We start from the raw sequence: 19,900 nt of genomic DNA, 5'->3' as shown, positions 1-19,900 counted from the left end.
ACCTACCCATGCATATCCTATGCACGTAAAAACTAATTTTCGCATATAAATTGCTCGATAAACACCCTGCGTGCTATAGACATGCATTTAGTGTGACCAGGTTGGGTACATCGTGAGTTCGCTGAGAAGGATTTGCATGCAGGTAGCCTATGATGTTTTACTTTGTGTTGTTTTGTATACTGTTTTGTTGACTATGGTGGTTCATAGCAACATTGTATTAACAAAAACTAGTTTGGGACTGATATTTAATAGCTTAACCCCATAGACCTACTGTTTATTTATCAGTATTAGTAATATTCTTACAATTTATGTGTATGTTAAGTAAAGGGGGACAGTACTTGTGTGTGTGTCAACAATTTTTGTGTTAACAAATGTATTATAATAAGGTGTTTAATTTTGAATAAAATGTCTCAACCAAATGTGGGAAAAATTAAATGGTCCTGTCTCCCATTCTGAGCTGCGATCTGTGAGTGCTCACTGGACACTCTCCTCAATACCACTATATCACTGTAACTCTCTCTGGTTGCTTAAACTCCTTAGTCCATGAAATTCAATTCTGTAGCTCACACCTCCAAGGACAAGAACAGATTAATGTTTGTCTGTGCTAGACCCTTTGGACTTCTACCCATAGTTCCCTTTGCTTCTATGATTTCAGTAATGAGGACCCTTGTCAGCAGTAACCTTCTCGTCCACGCTGTCATTAGCAGAGAAACCCGGCAAATCATGTATTGGAATTACCAGAGCACCTTTGTTTTGACCATTGTGTTATATCATCAGGGGTATTAAAATGCTTCAGATAACAAGCTAAACGTTCATTGTTAATGTGTCACCAACAGGGTTTGTTCCAGATGAAAATGCAAATGGTTTATTTATTGGAATTCTTATGGCATATCTGTCTTGTGTCCAACTGTGAAACCCAATTTTCACATTGTCAGCATGTCAGCTGAGTCCACGCAATTATCCTCTGGTGTGTGTAGGTCAGTACAGCATTGCATAAAGCAGACTAACAGTCACATTAGCTCTGTTAAAGCTGTTAGAGGATGTTTGGAAAATCTCCAGGAAATAATTAGCACAGCGTGTAGGCTTGTTTAACCCCCTCCTGTTTTGTAACCAAATCTATCTGGTGTTTACGGCTGCTTGGAAATGAATCAGCATTTTGCTGGTCAGCAAATTAGTTTTTTGGCTGTTTTGCTTGGCACAAAAGTATTAAGTCTAAGTTGCATGCATATATTTGGAAGCCTGCTTATGACATTGTGTGCCGGGTTAGTTCACAGGGTTAGTTCACCCAAAAATTATCCAATAATTTACTCACCCACAAGCCATCCTAGGTGTATATCCGAGGTCCTGACTCTCTGTAGTACATTTACATTTAGTCATTTAGCAGACGCCTTTATCCAAAGCGACTTACAACTGAGGACTACAGCAAGCGAGTCATCGTGAAGAGGCAAAAAATAACGCAAGAAGTGCTCAAAATACAAAGTTCTGGCATTGCTCAGAGTAGCATAAGCCAAAACAAGGGAGGGTAAAGGAGAGGGGTTTTTTTTTTTACATTTTTTTTTTTTTTTTATGTCAAGTGCTCACGGAAGAGATGAGTTTTCAGTTGTCTTTTGAATGTGGTCAGGGATTCTGCATTCCGGATGAGGGTAGGGAGATCATTCCACCAGCAAGGAACCCCACCAGCAAGGATGTAGGGGTGTAACCCCTGCATCCTGGACAAATTTGCCCCTTGGGCAACAAATTCAAGCTCCTCCGACATTTCTCTTTAAAAATTCCTGTTTTAGGCTTCTAATTCGTGGCCGGTCTTTTGTTTTGCTCTATGCTCTGCGGGTCGGGTCAGAGGTCACTCTTCGTATGGCCGCTATCGGAAGCCAGTGATTATAGTTTAGACATTAATATTTTTCTTAAAAAATGCATCACTTTGCTTCAGAAGGCCTCTATTAACACCCTAGAGCTGTATGGATTACATTTCATGATGGATGGATGTCCTTTTTGGAGCTTTAAAAACTCAGGCTCTATTCACTCCCATAATAAAGCTAGGAAGAGCCAGGATATGTTGTAATATATCTCTGATTGTGTTTGGCTGAAAGAAGAAAGTCATATACACCCATGTCTTGAGGGTGAGTATTATGATGCAATTTTCATTTTTGGGGGAACTAACACTTTAAATACGGCCATTTTGAAACACCTCAGGACACAAAATAATCAAAATTGTAAGGAAAACAAATGATAATTTACCTCATATGGATTGTTAAATCTAAAAAACATTCATACTGGGAGGACCCTTGCAGTACAACTCAAGCTTTTGCTGTTGAGAACAGCAGGTTTGACTGGTGTTTCAAGCACGAAAGGATGCTTGTGCTGTAATGGTTATTCCTCTACTGAAAATGTATGGCTTCAGTGGCTGTTGAATTGAAATCATGCATCATACTGATGCGACATAGTAGGTCACTAGCTTCCTGGAAACCAATAAATGAATGTTTCTTTGACAAAACATTTCAGACATGCGCTCTTACCATATTGTTTCTGCATTGTGTGTTTTTTCTGTAGTTATTTATTCGTTTTAATCATGATAATGTTAAATGAAAGCTTGTTTAGGTCATGTGATATAATTTAGTGTAGAGGACATCGGGGCTAGTTGTCACAAAGGCATTAGTAACTATAATGTTCTGAATCAAAAGTCTGATTGCATAGGTGCTAGTTTTCTCTTGTTTTCTCTAAGTTTTGTATTTGTTAGATTTTTTATTTTATGTTTAAACAACGGATCTTATATTAGAATTTATTTTGTGAATTCTGTCCTAGGATACAAACTAAAGTTCCAGTGTCATATTTTTATATTAGCTTTTGGATGCTCAATACAACTACAATTGAATGTATTAAAGCAAGGTTAAACTATTTAATAAAGGTAGATTTTAACTGAAAGAATGAACTGCGTCTTAAAGACACTGTTGTTATTATTTGTTATTAGTGTATATACTGTAGAATGTATGCTACAGTCACACGATCTCATAGTGTTCTATTTGCAATTCACTAATTGTTTTATTGCAATTTTATGTCAAAATGGCACAGAGAGGTAATGGTAACTATAGGTTAAAAAAACATATCTTCAGATTTTTTTGGGGGGGCATTTAAGCCTTATTAAATAAACTCGGTGTGTTCAGCCAGCTCTGGTCATTTGTGCATAGGACTAAAGGTCATCTGTGCATGGGACTAAAAAGGCATTTTTTAATAGCCATTTATTTTGTCTGATCTAGTCAGAGGTTATAAAGGTCTCAGCAGGAGTCCACAGCAATTTTCAGATAAAAAGTTCTGTGGCCAATTAACAAATGAGTTCTGAGTATGTTGCAGGGTTTTTCCCCCATGCTAAATGTATGTACTGCCAGGTGTGTGTGGTATAGCACAGCCCCAGTGTGTGTCTTGAGTGCTGCACACCACTGGCCAATAAAGCAGAAGCCGTTGCAAAATACTGGATAGTGATAATATTAAGAGAAATTATATATTTGTTTTTGGGTAGCACTTTACAATAAGGTCTCGTTAGTTAACATTATTTAATGCATTAACTAACATGAACTATTTTAATAAATGTATTTGATTTTAATAAATGTATTTGATTTTAATACATTTAATAATGTATTAGTAAATTACATTACCTGAAATTAATAAATGATTAATAAAAGTTTTTTTCATTGTTAGTTCGCGTTAACTAATGGAACCTCAAGGTCCTTGCACACTGAGTCCGAAATTTTCGCACGTTAAAAAATAAATACGACTTCACATTGTGTCAATCACATTTACGCACTGCCTCCGAAACTTCCGTCCGTCATAAAAAAAATCAGAATCGGGCAGATTTTCTGCGTTTTTCGCATCTGTAGCAAGCATTTTGAGATGTGTTTTGACAATTCACAGCCACTGAATTGAGGAATACAGAAAAACACATACAGAAATTGTGGATCTTAAAGTGCTACCGGTTGTTTATTTTTTTTTAAATACAATGAAAGTCGATAGCTGCATGGATTAGTAGCATTTTATTGAATAACATTTTTAGTCCAGGGATTTAAAATATAGTTCAATAAATCTGCAATACAGTTTGATCTGCCTGGTTGAGTTCATTTTAGTTTATTGTCTTCTGTGGTGCTTTCATGCCCTTAAGTTTCGTATTAAATATGTTGTGCATAAATGAATGTGGTCCCGATTGTTCCGGGCAGACGAGATTGATTTCTTGTGCATCTTTCCTGACAGTCTGGTCATTGACATGGTAATGTATTCAGCTTCAGTAAATGGAAATGATACGTATACTATGTGTGTGTGTGATAAATATGGTTAACCACACTCCAGAGATTATTCATGGGTGTGGCTTGTGACAGAACAAAGAGGTGAAAGGTCAGGGATGCCCTTGGGAGGATGTTGCATTCAGTGCATAATTTAGTGTGTACGATATGCTCCTCGATAACAGGTGCAGAACACACTGTGTGATTTTCTCAAAGAGGTGTTTTTCTAAGAGGTGTAAAAGGATCAGTCAGACAGGGTTTAGCTATAATGATGTATTTAATAAGGGTTGAGTATGCTAGTGTGTGAAGGCATTAAAAAAAATCAAGGCTTCATTAAAGGTTCTATAAGTCGATAAATTCATGTAGTGTCACCCCCTCACAGACACACACACACACACACACTCAGAGTAAGATTAGAGGAGCAGAAGCACACTGATAATTAGTTGTTGTAATGACTGGTGATGGAAGGCATAATTAAAGGCAGGGAGAAAGGATGAACAACAAAAGGGAAAGCAGCAATAAAAGTCTCTCCTTGAGCTGTTGTTGCTGGCATCTGACAGAGAGAGAGAGAGAGAGAGAGAGAGAGAGAGAGAGAGAGAGAGAGAGAGAGAGAGAGAGAGAGAGAGAGAGAGAGAGAGAGAGAGAGAGAGAGAGAGAGAGTGTGTGTGTGTGTGTGTGTGTGTGTGTGTGTGTGTGTGTGTGTGTGTGTGTGTGTGTGTGTGTGTGTGTGTGTGTGTGTGTGTGTGTGTGTGTGTGTGTGTGTGTGTGTGTGTGTGTGTGTGTGTGTGCGTGTGAGAACAAGATTTACACCAATAGCTTTGCACGTTTGATTTGAGTTTACATTTTGTGTGTGATTATGCAGCCTCTGTACAACTGCTATTGTCACTGTGCGTTCACACCGGACGCGAATAGCGCGTCAAATTCGCGCCTGCCGCGTCTAGTTTGACGCTTGATCACTTTGTGTCCATTCGCGCGTCAAGAGCGAAATGAACGCGCGTAAAAACAAATTTGAGGCGAAATTTACGCGCGTCAGAGGCGAAAGTTTCAAAAGTTTCGAAACCCATTGACTGCCATCTTTTTACAAAATGTGAGATCTTGATAGATCATTTATCGAGAGAGTCACCGCTCTGTACTTGCTCTGGAGAGCAGAACAGCGGCGTAGGGGTCATCGTCGCCGTATTTGGGTCCACCAGACCCTTCGGAGGCGATCCCAGTTTGGCGAGTTTCACCATTTGCTCCAGGAGCTGCGCCTGGATGACGGCCGCTTTCAGCGGTACTTCCGCCTGTCTCGCACACAGTTTGATGACCTGCTGTCCCGCATCGGAGCGAGGATCACCCTCCAGAACACCAACTACAGGCGATCTATCCCAGCTGCGGAGCGCCTGTCCATCTGTCTTCGGTTAGTAAATGTATGATACTTTAAATACAGTATATTCAATATGCTAACATATGCTATGCTATCAATGTTCTTTAAAAACTGTGGTAACGTTAGGCTACGGATACCACTGTTGGTGCTCTTTCTAGTGATACTCAGTTAACTATAACCTAACGTTAGACATAACCTAGAAATTAAAATATTATCTTGGCAGACGTAACGTTAATACTGTCATGTTTTTCTGTAAACACAGTGATCTTTCTAGTGATACTGAGTTAACTGCTAACGTTATAACCTAGACATTAAAATATTCTCTTGGCAGACGTGATACTGTCATTGTGACATCCTAAAATATGTCAATTTGTGGTTCTGGGTGAAATTTATTTTATTTTATTTGCTCATTTTAATAGAGCATTATTTGGGTCTGAGAGATCGGGACTTTTATTTTAAAAAGTGAACTGAGGACTGCAAGTATACGTCTCTGCGGAACAACAAGAAGGTGTTTCCCAATTAGTGGGCGTTTTCAAACCGGTCTAGGCATTTTCCAACCATCCAATCAAAACCGTACGTATTCGGAAGCCCTTTCAGAAGCGGAAATGCGTTATTATTTCTCCTTTTTTCTTGATTTTTACTATTAGTCTATATCGCGACAACATTTATGTCAAAATATGTGTATAAAATACAGGCTACAGTACCTATTTTCCTAAAAAAGGAATTCTTTCATAAACCAAATTTCCCGTTCGTATGTCAGATATAGGCTACAAGATACAGATCTTGTATATAATAGCCCGTGAGTGTGTATTATATTGTAGTCTATAATATTCTCTCTTACCTGCCTGCAATTTTTCTCTAAATGTAAACCTTAAAAGCTAAAAGTATTAAAAATGACTTTATTACACAACTATTTATAATTACATTAGTTTTATTTTCGTTGTGTGTGTGTGTGTGAACTACACAACATAAATCAAGTTGTAACGGTGATTAACAAGGAAAATTAATTGCAATTTCCAATAAAGTTACCAAATCCTACTGTAAAGCAATGGTGAAAATTAATGTATTGGTCTTTCTCACCTGTATTTTTCAAAATATTATATTTATATGTAATGTCTGCTATTTAAGTGATAGGCTATTTGTAGCTTACATTAAATGAGATGTAAAACGTATTGACCTTTAAATTAAGGTAAAATGTGTTAACTTAGAATAATGACTCTGAAAACTTTAAACATTAGCATCACTTTATTGACCGTAAAGATACTGTAACCAATATGATGAAAAACTATATTGATAAATGCAGCATTCTCTAGTCTACTTAATGTAATAGTAAAAAAGAGACAATCCAATAAAATAAGCAATAAATGTGGCAAGTTCAAACATGAGGAACACATTGCATGAAACATTAAATGCTCCTCCAGCCTCATAAACAGTCGTCTCCGCAGTATCCTAGGAGGCCATCAGAGCCAAGGGAAGTCATGAGGGCAAGGGAGCCAATTGCAACATCACCATCTTGAAGCACAACCTCCAGTAAGATTTCACGAAGGACCAGCGGAGGAAGCTATACATTAACAAAACATAACAATCTGAACTTCTTGTGGTTATGATTCCCTTTTTACATTTTATAAATTGAGTAATAACAAATATGCCTCCTGTATGTTCAGGGGTTGGTCAACAGTTGCCACTATGAAGGGACAAATGAAGAACATCAGTAAATGACAGTCAACATTTACCATAAATAATAGAGCACCTCAAACAAAATAAATCATACCAGTTTTGTGTGGCTTGTCAGTCCGCCTTCTCTTTCTTTGCTGGATTTCCATGACCAATCTTGATAAATTTATGACATAAAAACACATTCATAATACAGTATATCAAGTTTCATTGCATGAAGATATGACAACTAAAAGTCACACTAACTGTAAAGGCATTTTGCCATCCTTGTCATTATTTTTTAGAAAAGGACTAATAACAATAAAAAAGAAAGAAAGAAAGAAAGAAAGAAAGAAAGAAAGAAAGAAAGAAAGAGTCAAACACCTTGGTGGGAATTTCTCCATGTCTGACTATAGTTGGAAAAAGCACAAGTTTATCAAAACAATTCTTAAACGTACAGAATGTTTTTTAATGAGCTTGGAAAACCCACCTCTGAAAAGTCAAATGTTCCCCCCAAGATGACAGAGTATTACTGCAACATGAATGATGTATTAATAACTGCACATGGGTTTAATTCTGACATGGCACCTGCAGAATCAATAGTAGCCATTGATCCTACCATTAGAATGAAGACTCCACAGCTGCAAGACATATCCTGTCGAGGTATATCCTAGATATAAGTAAATTACATATGATATAATTTTTAACTAGTACCACTAAATTCCTAATTCATTAACATTTTCAATCACTTTTGATGTAAAATGAAACATACCCCAAGGTCCTCAGAATAGAACTCTGTCCATGTCTGCAAGGTGGCGCTGTGGTTGAGGCTTTTGTCCTCTCCGCTGAATTGTGATGTGCTGAATAGACAACAAATTCATCCATTTTAATTGGAAAAAAAGTTTCCTCCTCTGTACATAATCATTTTACATTTTGTCATTCATCCATTATGTTAGTCTATAGGTTTGACTACACATGTGAGGTATTCATGGTTGCTCTGATATAATGAAGAGTGTTGAACATTGACTAGTGATCTGATATCACTGCTAAAAAAGGTCAAATCATGTTTCTATTTAAATCTAGTGGTCTGCAGAGGTTTCTGTTAGGGTTATGTTTAGGGGTACATAATGGGTTATGCGATATAATATAAATAACAAAAAAATTATAAATATTACATTAAAATTGATATTAAAAATAATAAAATTAACAAGCAATGCTTTTTCAGCTTTTCTGTGGAGCTTTTCTTGTTTTCTTACAGCGCACCTCACACTCAAACACCATTTCATATATGAAGGAGTGGGTTCTGGACTGAATGAAAACGTCATTTATCCAAAATACTATAGTTTTTAATATTTTTTTAATCAGATACAATTTGCAGTTAGATTAATGTGCACAACACTTTCCCTAAACTGTATTTTGTTATTTTTGTATTTATAGTACATATTAGTACCTATACCCCCCGGTTTCACAAACAATTTTAAAGCATAGTCCTAGACTAAAATGTAAGTCTGAGCTGTTCCAACTGAAATAAACTTGCACTGAGTGATCTTAAAATATATCCGTGCCTTTGTTTTGTCTCAAGATGAACACCAGTAGGCCTAATGTTTTTTTTTTCTAAGCATGTTTATGAAAATGATTTAAATGTCCTAACGTTAATTGAACTATGGACTAATCCTGGTTTAGGCTAAACCCTGTCTCTGAAACCGGGCCATAATGTCCTGGGGACATAAATGGCATCTACTCGGTGGAATAGCCTATTAACATTTGTTTACAACTATTGTTTTCTAGTCTGACAAGCTAACTATTTTGTTTATAGTAGCTAGAATACGCCGACAGGAAAAATTAAGCGAACTACCACTATCAACACTAAAGTAACAAACTTATGCACCAAAAAGTTAGCGAATGTTGGCTAATGGTTAGCGAATAGCGATAGATTGTAAGTGGCAGACCTCTTGGAGCTTTTCCTGTCTAACTTAATCATGTTGCAAGCAAATTTAACTTACACAAACTAATTAAAACGTTAACTTAGACAAAATGAGAATTTACAAAAATCCACTTACATCCATATGCAGGACAGGTGATCTCTCTCCTGTCTCCTCATTTCACCGCTTTATCACTCATATCTGATGGGAAAAGTGTATTCAAGGATTAGGAATCGCCCACTCAAGTTTTAGCAAACCAGGCAGAGAGGTTGTAAAACGCCTAGCCAGTTGGAAAACGCCCCCAAATTGAGACACGCCTTTTGTCGCTCCGCAGAGACCTCATACTCGAGGACTGTGACGGAGGAGCTGTAACGTCATTGCGCCGGCGCCCTCACAGCTGCTGGAGATTATGTGCGACGCATAGGCTACACGTTTGCTTCTGTCTCTTAAAATTTTCCTGTTTTCACAGGTATGCCTTTCGCAACAACTAAACAATATGCATATGAGTTATGTGAGATCTTTGTGTATGTTCATGGTGTAAATATTTTGTGCATAAATGTTCTGGTTGGTGAAAATAGTGAATGTGTGTAGATTGTCCGCCATTTTGTGGACGCTGTGATATTTATGTAACTCGTGTAATGCATTATATTCAATTCATACAGGCTCCAGTTACCAGGTATAGCGTTCATTTATTAGTTAACTTGTATTAAATTTGTGTATTGGTTGATTAGAGTTCATGTGTATAAATATCCATGTATTTCTCCAGCCAAATGTTTCAAACAGCCATTTCAGTGCAAACTGTAAGTTAATACTGTTCTATTTCCTGGCAATTCAGAGGTAACAAACTAATGCTAATGTAACATGATGGCAGTGCTGATTTTAAAATCAGTAACTATAATGTTTACGTATGGGTTACATATATTTCTCGAGTTTCTAGGCCTTGCATGTTTAGTCATGTGTTGATTTTATATAAAATACCCTTTGGCTCATTCTGAGTAGATTTAAAGGAGCCATGTGAAAAGCTATAATGTATAATTTTGTGTGGAGAAAAAAAAGGAAAATGTAAATGTGAAATGTGCATTGTTGTGATAATAGAGAAAATGAAAGAATGACACTTATGCACTAATTAGAAAAAAAAATACTTTATTTGAAAACAATGTGGAAAAAACCCCAATTAAATAGACAGTTGCTGGAGATTATGTGCGACGCACACACGTTTGCTTCTGTCTCTTCAATTTTCCCTGTTTTCACAGGACTTTCTAATCTGTAAACAAGGTTTTCTGCACGGGGCCTGCAACATCATGTTGTTCTGTATAAACACAGTGATCTTTCTAGTGATACTGACTGAGTTAACTGCTATAACCTAGAAATTAAATATCTCTATCTGTAAGCAATAGTGCTTGATTATTGGCATTTTAATATACCATAAAGCATTTAATAGTATACTTGTTGAATATGAAACTACAAGTGTACTTGTAATAATATTTATAACAATGTTTTCTAGGTTTCTTGCCACTGGGGACTCATTCAGGACGATAGCGTCCAGCTACAGGGTTGGTGTCTCCACAGTGTGCCAGATCGTTGCCCAGGTAGTGACTGCCATCTGGGACTGCCTTGTGGAGGGCTACATGGCTGTGCCCACCACCGATGACTGGAGGTCCATCGCAGAGGAGTTTCAGGAGCGGTGGAACTTCCCTCTGTGCGTTGGAGCGGTGGATGGGAAGCATGTGGTGATAAAGGCACCCCCCAACTCAGGATCCCAGTTCCACAACTACAAGGGAATGTTCTCCATCGTTCTACTTGCAGTTTACACAACATGCACATGTATTAAGTTTAAACTCTGAGTCACTAACCTTTTCAAAATTACAGGTTTTCCATGTTTGTATACAAGTTTTTTTTTTTAATAAATAAATGGAGCCAGCCTCCAAAAGTAATTAACCTTTTTTTGTTGTTGTTGGTTGTCTACATTTGTTGTGGCAAAAATGTATTTTTAAACATCATCACTGCGTAAGAGACACTCTGAATCAAATGAGATTTTATAAAATGATTTATTCTTGCAAGAAGTTCCCCGTCAGCCGTCACCACACAGAAGTTACACTGTGAAGTGAGTGAGACCCAGAAGTGGAGGGCTGCGCACATTTTATACCCATTTCAAGGTCTTCAGTTGCTCTTCCTAGTAGTTTTCCACAGACCAAGGACTCATTACTGCTAGCTTCAATTTATCACTAGTTGACCCTTAAGCCCCCACCCAAACTAGATGACCTCTGACCTCTGCCCAGCCGTTCTCAGTGTCTCACTCCTTCACTTCAGGTGTATAAACATACATTCATTTCATAAACAGAATCTTCTCTAACTACAAGTGAGAGACACACATGTGACATTCTTTGAATCATCTATATTTTACTAAAGAGCAATGAATATCATAAAATTGCCATCACACATTACAATGTTTCATATAATCTATATTTAGATATGGAATAAATAGCATTAAATACAAAATGAATACGTCTCGTATATTAAAAAAAACAAGTTATGTGATAAAATATTAGCTTTGTTGTGCATAGAACCACACCAGGCATTTAAACAGATTGTAAAATAATTTATTAAGGAAAATTGTAAAAGAAATAGTAAGAACAGAAAAAAAATTTAGAGACAGGAATAAAAAGGGGCTGGGGAGACAGGAGAAGGAGATATGGTTCAAAATCTCTGATATGGTTCTGTCAAGAAAATATTAAATATTAATACGACACATTGGTAACAATACTCAAGAGAGATTACATTTCTTGATCTGTAAACATAACATATAATATGCCTTGTAATGTGTCTTTATTGGAAACACACCTGTCACTGTCTCCCCTGATTGTTCTTTGGGGTGTCCCTGGTCCTGGAGGTGGTTGTCCTCTCCGATCCAGGCCTCGACCAGGCGCGAATTTTCGCAGAAGTTCAGATTTTTCAACTCGGGCGGCAGACGCGAATTCGCGTCAAACGCGTGAATGCACAAAAAGCACTACATAAATCATTCGCGCGTAACGCGACAGACGCTCAATTTGCGCCATTCGCGGGAACTTGACGCGCTATTCGAGTCCAGTGTGAACACAGCATTAACGCGCCAGACGCTCAATTCGCGCCATTCGCGCGACCTTGACGCGCGAATGAGGCGTATTCGCGTCTACCGCGCCGCACTCTACGCCTCATTCTCGCCGCAGGAATTTTTTACGCGCGTAACGCGTCTTTGCATTGACTTAACATTGAAATCGCTCGCGCCTGACGCGCTATTCGCGTCCGGTGTGAACGCACCATCATGATTTATCTCTGAACACTGACATCTAATTGCTTTTTTATTTCAGTGAAATTTGTCTTGCCTACTCTTACAAGCCATCTGACTGAAAACTTCAACCATTGTTTCTGTGATGTTCATATCCTTTCAAAATGCAATAGGTATATGAGATTCATCCCAGAATTTCCAAGGGTCCCAAGATGTCAAGATCTTAAACATTTTCAAAAGCCAGCAAAAAGACATGTATTTTTCTACAAAAAAAGGCTTTACATTATTTTTTGATTATATTTTGTTCTTGTTGCTGCTTTTTGCACTTCTGAACAATAATTATTTTTTTTCCATCTGCCCTCTTGGGCCAATATTTTTTTCTTTTTCTTTATTTTTTCTGCCAACATTTTTCTGCCCCAGTCATAAAAGAAAAATTCTAAAGCTAATAAAATAAATAAATAAATAAATAATACTTTTATTCCCCATTGACAAATTGATTAAAACATGTTTTTATTTATGTATGACAAAAATCTACAAAAATATTAAACACACATTAACTATTTTCAACACTGAAGACTGGAGCTGAACTAATGATGCTGAAAATTCAGCTTTGTCATCACAGGATACATACATTTGAAATATAGTCAAATAGAAATTGTAATATATCACAGTATTACTGTTTTTACTGTTTTTTTTTTTCATCAAATAAGCATATAAGACTTTTTCTTTCAAGAACTTAAAAGAAACTTAAAAGAAACTTTTGCATGGAAGTAAAAAAAGTGTAATATTTTAAAATTTACTAGAAATATTATTTATACTAAATAAGTTTAGTATAAGTTTTTTTTTTTTTGTGCAAAAATATACCTAAATTGTCATTATTTTGATGGATAAATTAGGCTTGATTGTTTTAATACTTTGCAAGTCAAGACTGAAATAGTTGTTGTTGTTCTCAGCTGGAGTGGTTCAGTGATGGTGCTGGAGTGAATGTGTGGAATGAATACACTACCTTTCCAAAGTTTGGGGTTGATAAGACTTTAATGTTTTTGAAAGAAGTCTGCATTTATTTCATCAAATTTAGAAACAGTAATATTGTGAAATATTATCACAATATTATCATTAACTGTTTTCTATTTTAATATGTTTTAAAATAGAATGTATTTCTGTTATGGCAAAGCTGAATTTTCAGCATCATTACTCCAGTCTTCAGTGTCACATGATCCTTCAGAAATAATTATAATGCTGATTTGCTGCTTGAATTACATTTCTTTTTATAATCAATTTTGAAAACAATTGTTTTTCTTATTATCCACGTGTTTTTGTTTTGCAGGATTGAGGTTTCCAGTGATGATCGGCCTGTGAGTGGTTCTCAATGGCTCAGAGAAAGAGGCCAGGGACCAACAGCAGCATGGCCACAGAGCCTCACGCTTCAGCTCCACGCTCCTGCCCAGCCCCGTACCCCAACCCTGAGCACCCCGAGGAGGAGTGTGAAGAGCATGGGGAACCTGAGGAGTCCCAACACTCCTACCACAACAAAGAAGAGGCAGATTTGACAGACAGCCGACCGACCACACCCACCACTCCAGACCATGGCCACAGAGAATACCACAGCCACCCGGACAGTCTGGATGGAGACTCTAGCTCAGACTACGTCAACAATACGTCTGATGAAGAAGAGGACGATTTTGACGAAGGGCTACCGGAAGAGGATGAAGGCGTGACATATTATATCCGCTATTGTCCTGAGGATGACAGCTACCTGGAGGGAATGGACTGTAACGACCCAGAATACAGACACCCGGACGGTCGCATGGAGCCACCTCCGGACACAGAGGAGTGCCAGGAAGTGGTTGAAGAATGGGTAGAGGACAGTGCACATGGTGACGGAGAGGTGCGTTGCGAAGTACTCGAGCAGGACTCTGACCAGCAGCTGTACGACGGCAGACCCGAACCTGTTCTCGATCACCACCACCAACACTATCCGGATCCCCAGCAGGACCAGGTTCCACCTCCTGTTGAAGATCAGGATGTGCAGGATTTTGAGGGGAGTGAGGGCTACTGTCCTGATCAGGAGGAAGAACCACAGGTGGGGCAAGACAGAGATGGCTACGCAGGTGACTGCTATGCCACAGAGGACAATGGAAACTCTATGCACGGGTCAGCGACGTACCGGGGGCATAAAGGCACAGAGGGGGAGACGGGAGAGGAGGCGGAGGAGGATATTGATCAGATAGTGGCTGAGATTAAGATGAGCATGAGTATGGGCAGTCTTAGCAGTGGAACTGATCAGAGCCCAGAGGAGCTGGCACCTGATCCAGCACCAAGCGGGTACCAGCCAGAGACACGCTCCAAACCCGAACCTGCCCCTGCCCCATACCCTCAGCCTCACCGTCACGACGGCAGACCCAAATCCCTCAACATCCCCCCTGCCAGACACAATTCTGAGCTCCAGAGGAACTATAAGGTACGACCTCACACACCAGAGGACAGACAGAGATGGACGCAGGACCAAGTGAGAGAGCAGGTAGGTGGATTTGCGTAGCAAACTGTAAATGCATCTATCTGTTGCAGCTTATTAAATGACAAATACATGGTTCAGTTAAAACAAAATAAATCAGCTCCGCAAATATGAAAGCAGTAAGATCAATTAAATACAAAGAGAATTTGTATTCAATTTATTTAGCAGTTTATTCAATGTATTCCATTTATCTCAAACTAATATTCTGTTGATGGAATAAATGATGAAATAAATTATCTCGGTAACACTTTACAATGAGGTTCATTAGTTAACATTAGTTAATATATTTACTATCATGAACTAACAATGAGCAATACATTTGTTACCGTATTTATTAATCTTTGTTAATAAAAGGTTAGTTAATAAAAAGACAGCTGTTCATTCATCGTTTGTTCATGTTAGTTCACAGTGCATATAAGAATGCTGAAGAATTGTTCGTTCTTAGTTCATGTTTAACTAAGGTAGTTAACTTAATGTTAACTAATGAACCTTATTGTAAAGTGTTACCATTATCTCTTATTAGTGTCTTTCTCAAGTCAGCTGGTCTGTGATGACGTGTATGGGGTTGGTACAATTCCTTAATGTGTTTTTTTTTTTTAAATTCTCACCGAGGCAGCAAATATTTGATCAAAAATACAAAAAAAGAGATTAATATTGAATTAATATTTATTTTTTATTTGAATACACTTTAAAATGTAAATGTTTAAAATGTTGATTGATTGTTTGTTTGATTGATTGATTGATTGATTGATTTTTGTACCATACTTCAAAACTCTTCTGCTTCCTTTTAAATAGCTAAACAGTCAGAAATATTTATGTAATAATGAATGTTACTTATTTTAATCTAATAAGAAATATAATCCCTAAAGGTCATTATTTGCATATTCATTTTTATAGTTAAATATTAATGTGAATGTTGACAACCTCATTTAAATGCAAGTGGCATTTAAGTACCGGTAAACAAAACTAGTCTTTATTTATGCCCAAGATTGAACCTCAATATCTTGACTGATGAGCAATGAGTAATAATCTACTATTTTATGCTCTTAAGAGCTGATGCATTAAATGTGATATTTGTAGATGGCTCAGAATGTATTCTTTAATGTGATGTAAATTAATTTATGCATAATTTTGGGGGTAGATCCAAAGACAATTATTGAGAATATGCCATTATTATTACCATTTACTTGCTTATTTCAAGGGGAAAGAATTCAGTTTGAGCGGCAAGTTGAAAAGGATGAAAGAAAATCATCTGGCAGATATTGGAACCGTCTCGTAACCCAGACATGAAGGGGGCCCTGATCAAAAGCAATTTCTGGAAATCCCCAAATGACTTTCATATGTGCAGCCATTTGTTAAAATTCAGGAATAAACAAATTTCCACCCTGTTGGAATACATTACCTTGAGAAGCTTTTTAGATTCCGTCCCATTATGCTTGCTCACTTGTACACTGTGTGGGTGTTTTTTCTCATCTGCTTGAACAACCCCAAAATGAAACCTGGCTCATTGCTAGAAACCTCTGACTAAAGTCACTAAGCAAGCAATAAAGACAAACAATGATATCCATGCATTATGCCAAATAGTAGTTTGGTTTGCTGAAAAATGAGAAGAGGTGCTGACTTTCTAATGGAAGTTTTAAAAATTCTAATCGTTTTCTTAGACATTTTCTGGAATTAGGTGAAGGGGTGAGATTTAGTCAGATTGCCTCAGTGGTCCAGTGAATGTCTTGTGAAGTTCTATTACCCTCCTGCTTCTTTATTGCCTTTGGGCAATGAGGAGATTACATTTTATCCTGTCAGGCAACAAATGAACTTCATCTAATAATGTCCTTATGTGCAGTAGACAGAGTGCTCATTTGAGACTTTAACTTCCCTGCAGATAGACAAAGATTAAAAGTGTCTTTTTAAGCACTGTGCATTTTCAGTTAAAGACAACATCTGTTCATTTTACCAAAGTGTTTCAATACATCTAATTTGTTCATGTTGGCTTTTTTGATTGCATAACATTTTTAATGCTGTTCATTGCTGTATGCAACCCATCATCTGTTTTTTTTAAATGTCACATTTGACTCATTTTTCACTAATTTCTCTCAATTTAAATTCTCTCTAGGTGTCTAATAGTGCAGAACAGCCAAGGAAGCAGCAGCGGTCTGATCTCAATGGACCACTGGAGAACAACAATGTCACTGAGGTGAGCCTATAATCATAGAACACATTAACCAATCAATATGTGACAGCATGCAGACTATGCACCCCACATAATTACCGCATTTTTCTTTCCATCAGAGCTGTCCTAGTCAATGTCAGCCTGTCGTCTTATTTACTTCACGTTTCTCTGGCTTTCTTAGACAATTTATGTTTTTTTTCTAGCATAATCTATTGCACTAGCTTGTCACCATCCTCCCCCATGTGTTGATATAGTAAAATAATTGGCTTTGCCCTTTCCTGCCCTGGTTCTACTGTATTTACATAGACTGAGGCGAGTTCAGCCTTGAGCTGCCTGTTCGACTGCTTCTCTACACAGTTTTTATGTATTAATGTAACCTCCATAAGAGCCTCGCACCCTGAATGCAAGAGCCATAAAATGAGACATCGTCTGGGCAGCTACTCAAAATCGCCAAATAGGTGTTCAAAACATGTTTTATAGTGCTACCAAGCATTCTGCCAAGGGCATTTTTAGATCATTCTCAACACAAGCTTTTGAATGTTCGTGTTTTTTGTGCCCTTTTTTTTTTTTTTTATAAAAACTGCCGTATGAATGTTTCACATGTAGGAGGTAGTGAGATAGCCAAATTAAATTTGTGAATTAGGGTCATGAGTGTCAAGAATATTCATTGTTAAACCTTCTTAAAAATGTCTGAGGTGTTCACAGTCATGATTGTTGGAAAACTGATTTACATTTTTTTTTTTTTTTTTTTTTGTACATATGTTATTTTGCAAGTTAGGGAACACTCGCCTAATAAGTCAAAGCCTAATGGTAATAATTATCCACTAAGTATTCACCCAAGGGAATTCTGTTTGTACACATCACTTGCATTGGGATGCAACTATCTTCTTATGTCATGTAAAGCTGTATTCAGTCTTGCCTTACTTCCTCTGAAAACATTTAATTACCTGGGCTGAGGGAGCTTTTGAGTCCTGAGATTGCATTTAATGAAGGCCTCTTGAAGCATAACCTCCATTTGGATAGCTCTGTAGTAAAATGATGGCTATTACTCTGTCTGGCTGTATTACTCTGTGGCCTACAGTGCTCGGCACAGTCCTGCAAAGAGCCACTTCAGAATGAATGACAGGATCTTGTATTGTGATCATCCAGAATTATCTGGATGGTTTCCATTTGATTCTGAGTTTTAGGTACTTTATTTATGTTATACATATAAAATACATATATATATATATATATATATATATATATATATATATATATATATTTCATTTGTCTATACTTTGGTCTGGATGGCAAACATTTTGATAACCATATTATATTTAAAGGTGCATTGTGTAATATAATATTTAGGAGGATCTGTTGACAGAAATGTGATATCTTATGCATAACTATGTTTTCAGTGGTGTATAAAAGAGCTTACATAATGAATCGTTATGTTTTTATTACCTTAGAATGAGCCATTTCTATCCACATACACCGCGGGTCCCATTACCGGTACATTGAAATGTTTCCCATTACATAGAAACCGACATGTTTCTACAGTAGCCATAAACGAACAAACTACTACAAAGCGTGTTTCGTCACTATGTTGTTCTTCGTGCAAAGAAGCTAGCTAAATTCAGTGAATAAAACACTGACACAATGATGAACAATAAGATATCGTTTTACTGAATAATTTAGTAAACATAATTTCTTAAGTTATCTTTGAAAAGAAACCTCATTGCTTAACTGGGTACTCTCTGCTGTCTCAGACGACGACATCTTTTCCTGTCGGCCACCGTAACTTCTGTTGGTTGCAATTCACAACCTCACCACTAGATGCCGCTAAAATTTACACACTGCACTTTTAAGTTATGATTATTTAATTAAGTCAAATCACACAATCGTGCTCTGAATACGGCTGAGTGCCACACAGTCCTGCTGCTGAATTTGAAATAACAAGATATAGTATAGTATTTGAAATAGTAAGAATAGTACTACCGGTATATGTTATGCTACTTTTAAACAAATTGTTTGATTGAATGATTCAATGACACGGTTAAAAAAGACAATCTTTTGTTTTGGTTAATTGTTCCATGACTCACTCATTAAGACACTTGTTGCTACCTCCTGAGGTTAACCTAGAGATTATGTTTTTCTTTTAAAAGGTCAATACTTTATAAGCATGCTGTATGTTGTAAGGACGTTTCGTCTCCTTTCATACATCAAACACTGTTTCTCTGTTTCTTAGCCAGCAAAGAAGACGGCTTCATTTCCCAGCTTTGTGGACGGTAAGCGAGCATCTCCTGTCTTTTATTTTTCCTGCATTTGATAATCTGCTCCCAAAACTTTTAATCTATCATAATTAAATCAACTCAAAAACAAATCAAATTCACTAAACCAACTCGTGGAGCATGGAGATTAGAGAGCCGCGCTGAAGAATGCATTATGTCTCGGTGGATTTACATGGTGAAATGCGGGCAGAATTGTAAGCTGTTTTAACGGGTTACAGTGGCGAGACCGTAATTAGAATAGTTCTGTTTGCTAATATAAGGGCACATGGAGTAGATGCTCAGCTTGAGAAATACTTACAGACTGTTACAAGAAGCGAGTTATGGAAAAGCAGAACAATCGATTGACCACAGCTTATTTTTGGTTTATGGCACCCTAAGATGTATTGCTGCTGTCATTTTTAGAAACAAATTCGGCTTACTATTAAATGGATAGAGTTCTGTCACATTTAAATCTTGTGCCTGAATGATGGCAGT

General features: G+C 37.3%; 2 protein-coding genes and 1 long non-coding RNA gene across 4 annotated transcripts in view; 2 read left to right on the top strand and 1 right to left on the bottom strand.

The window, feature by feature from the left end:
* Positions 1-19,900, top strand: part of apba2b (amyloid beta (A4) precursor protein-binding, family A, member 2b) — an 86,612-nt gene that overhangs the window by 47,065 nt on the left and 19,647 nt on the right. For both annotated transcript variants that reach the window (XM_079584654.1, XM_079584653.1), the window contains exons 3-5: positions 13,799-14,992; positions 17,097-17,177; positions 19,384-19,423. In XM_079584654.1, coding sequence (XP_079440780.1) covers positions 13,841-14,992; positions 17,097-17,177; positions 19,384-19,423 — 1,273 coding nt within the window. In that variant the 5' untranslated portion in view covers positions 13,799-13,840. The remainder of the gene's footprint in view (positions 1-13,798; positions 14,993-17,096; positions 17,178-19,383; positions 19,424-19,900) is intronic.
* On the top strand, positions 4,342-12,738 carry LOC306987853 (uncharacterized protein; the record flags this gene model as incomplete). Its single annotated transcript, XM_079592443.1, has 3 exons — positions 4,342-4,370; positions 5,368-5,664; positions 10,711-12,738. The coding sequence occupies 3 exons, from the start codon at positions 4,342-4,344 to the stop codon at positions 11,048-11,050; spliced, it is 666 nt and encodes a 221-aa protein (XP_079448569.1). The 3' UTR covers positions 11,051-12,738.
* LOC306983877 lies at positions 7,180-9,458 on the bottom strand. The gene is made up of 6 exons (XR_013794450.1): positions 9,345-9,458; positions 8,057-8,144; positions 7,904-7,954; positions 7,775-7,816; positions 7,403-7,461; positions 7,180-7,315 (listed from the first exon to the last, which is right to left on the bottom strand). It is a non-coding gene; the product is annotated as an uncharacterized lncRNA (long non-coding RNA).

This window comes from Phoxinus phoxinus (assembly GCF_949152265.1).
Source record: "Phoxinus phoxinus genome assembly, chromosome: 2".
NCBI classification, from domain to species: domain Eukaryota; kingdom Metazoa; phylum Chordata; class Actinopteri; order Cypriniformes; family Leuciscidae; genus Phoxinus; species Phoxinus phoxinus.
The sequence above is the reverse complement of the archived record's forward strand: the minus strand, read 5'-3'. Positions and strand labels throughout refer to the sequence as shown.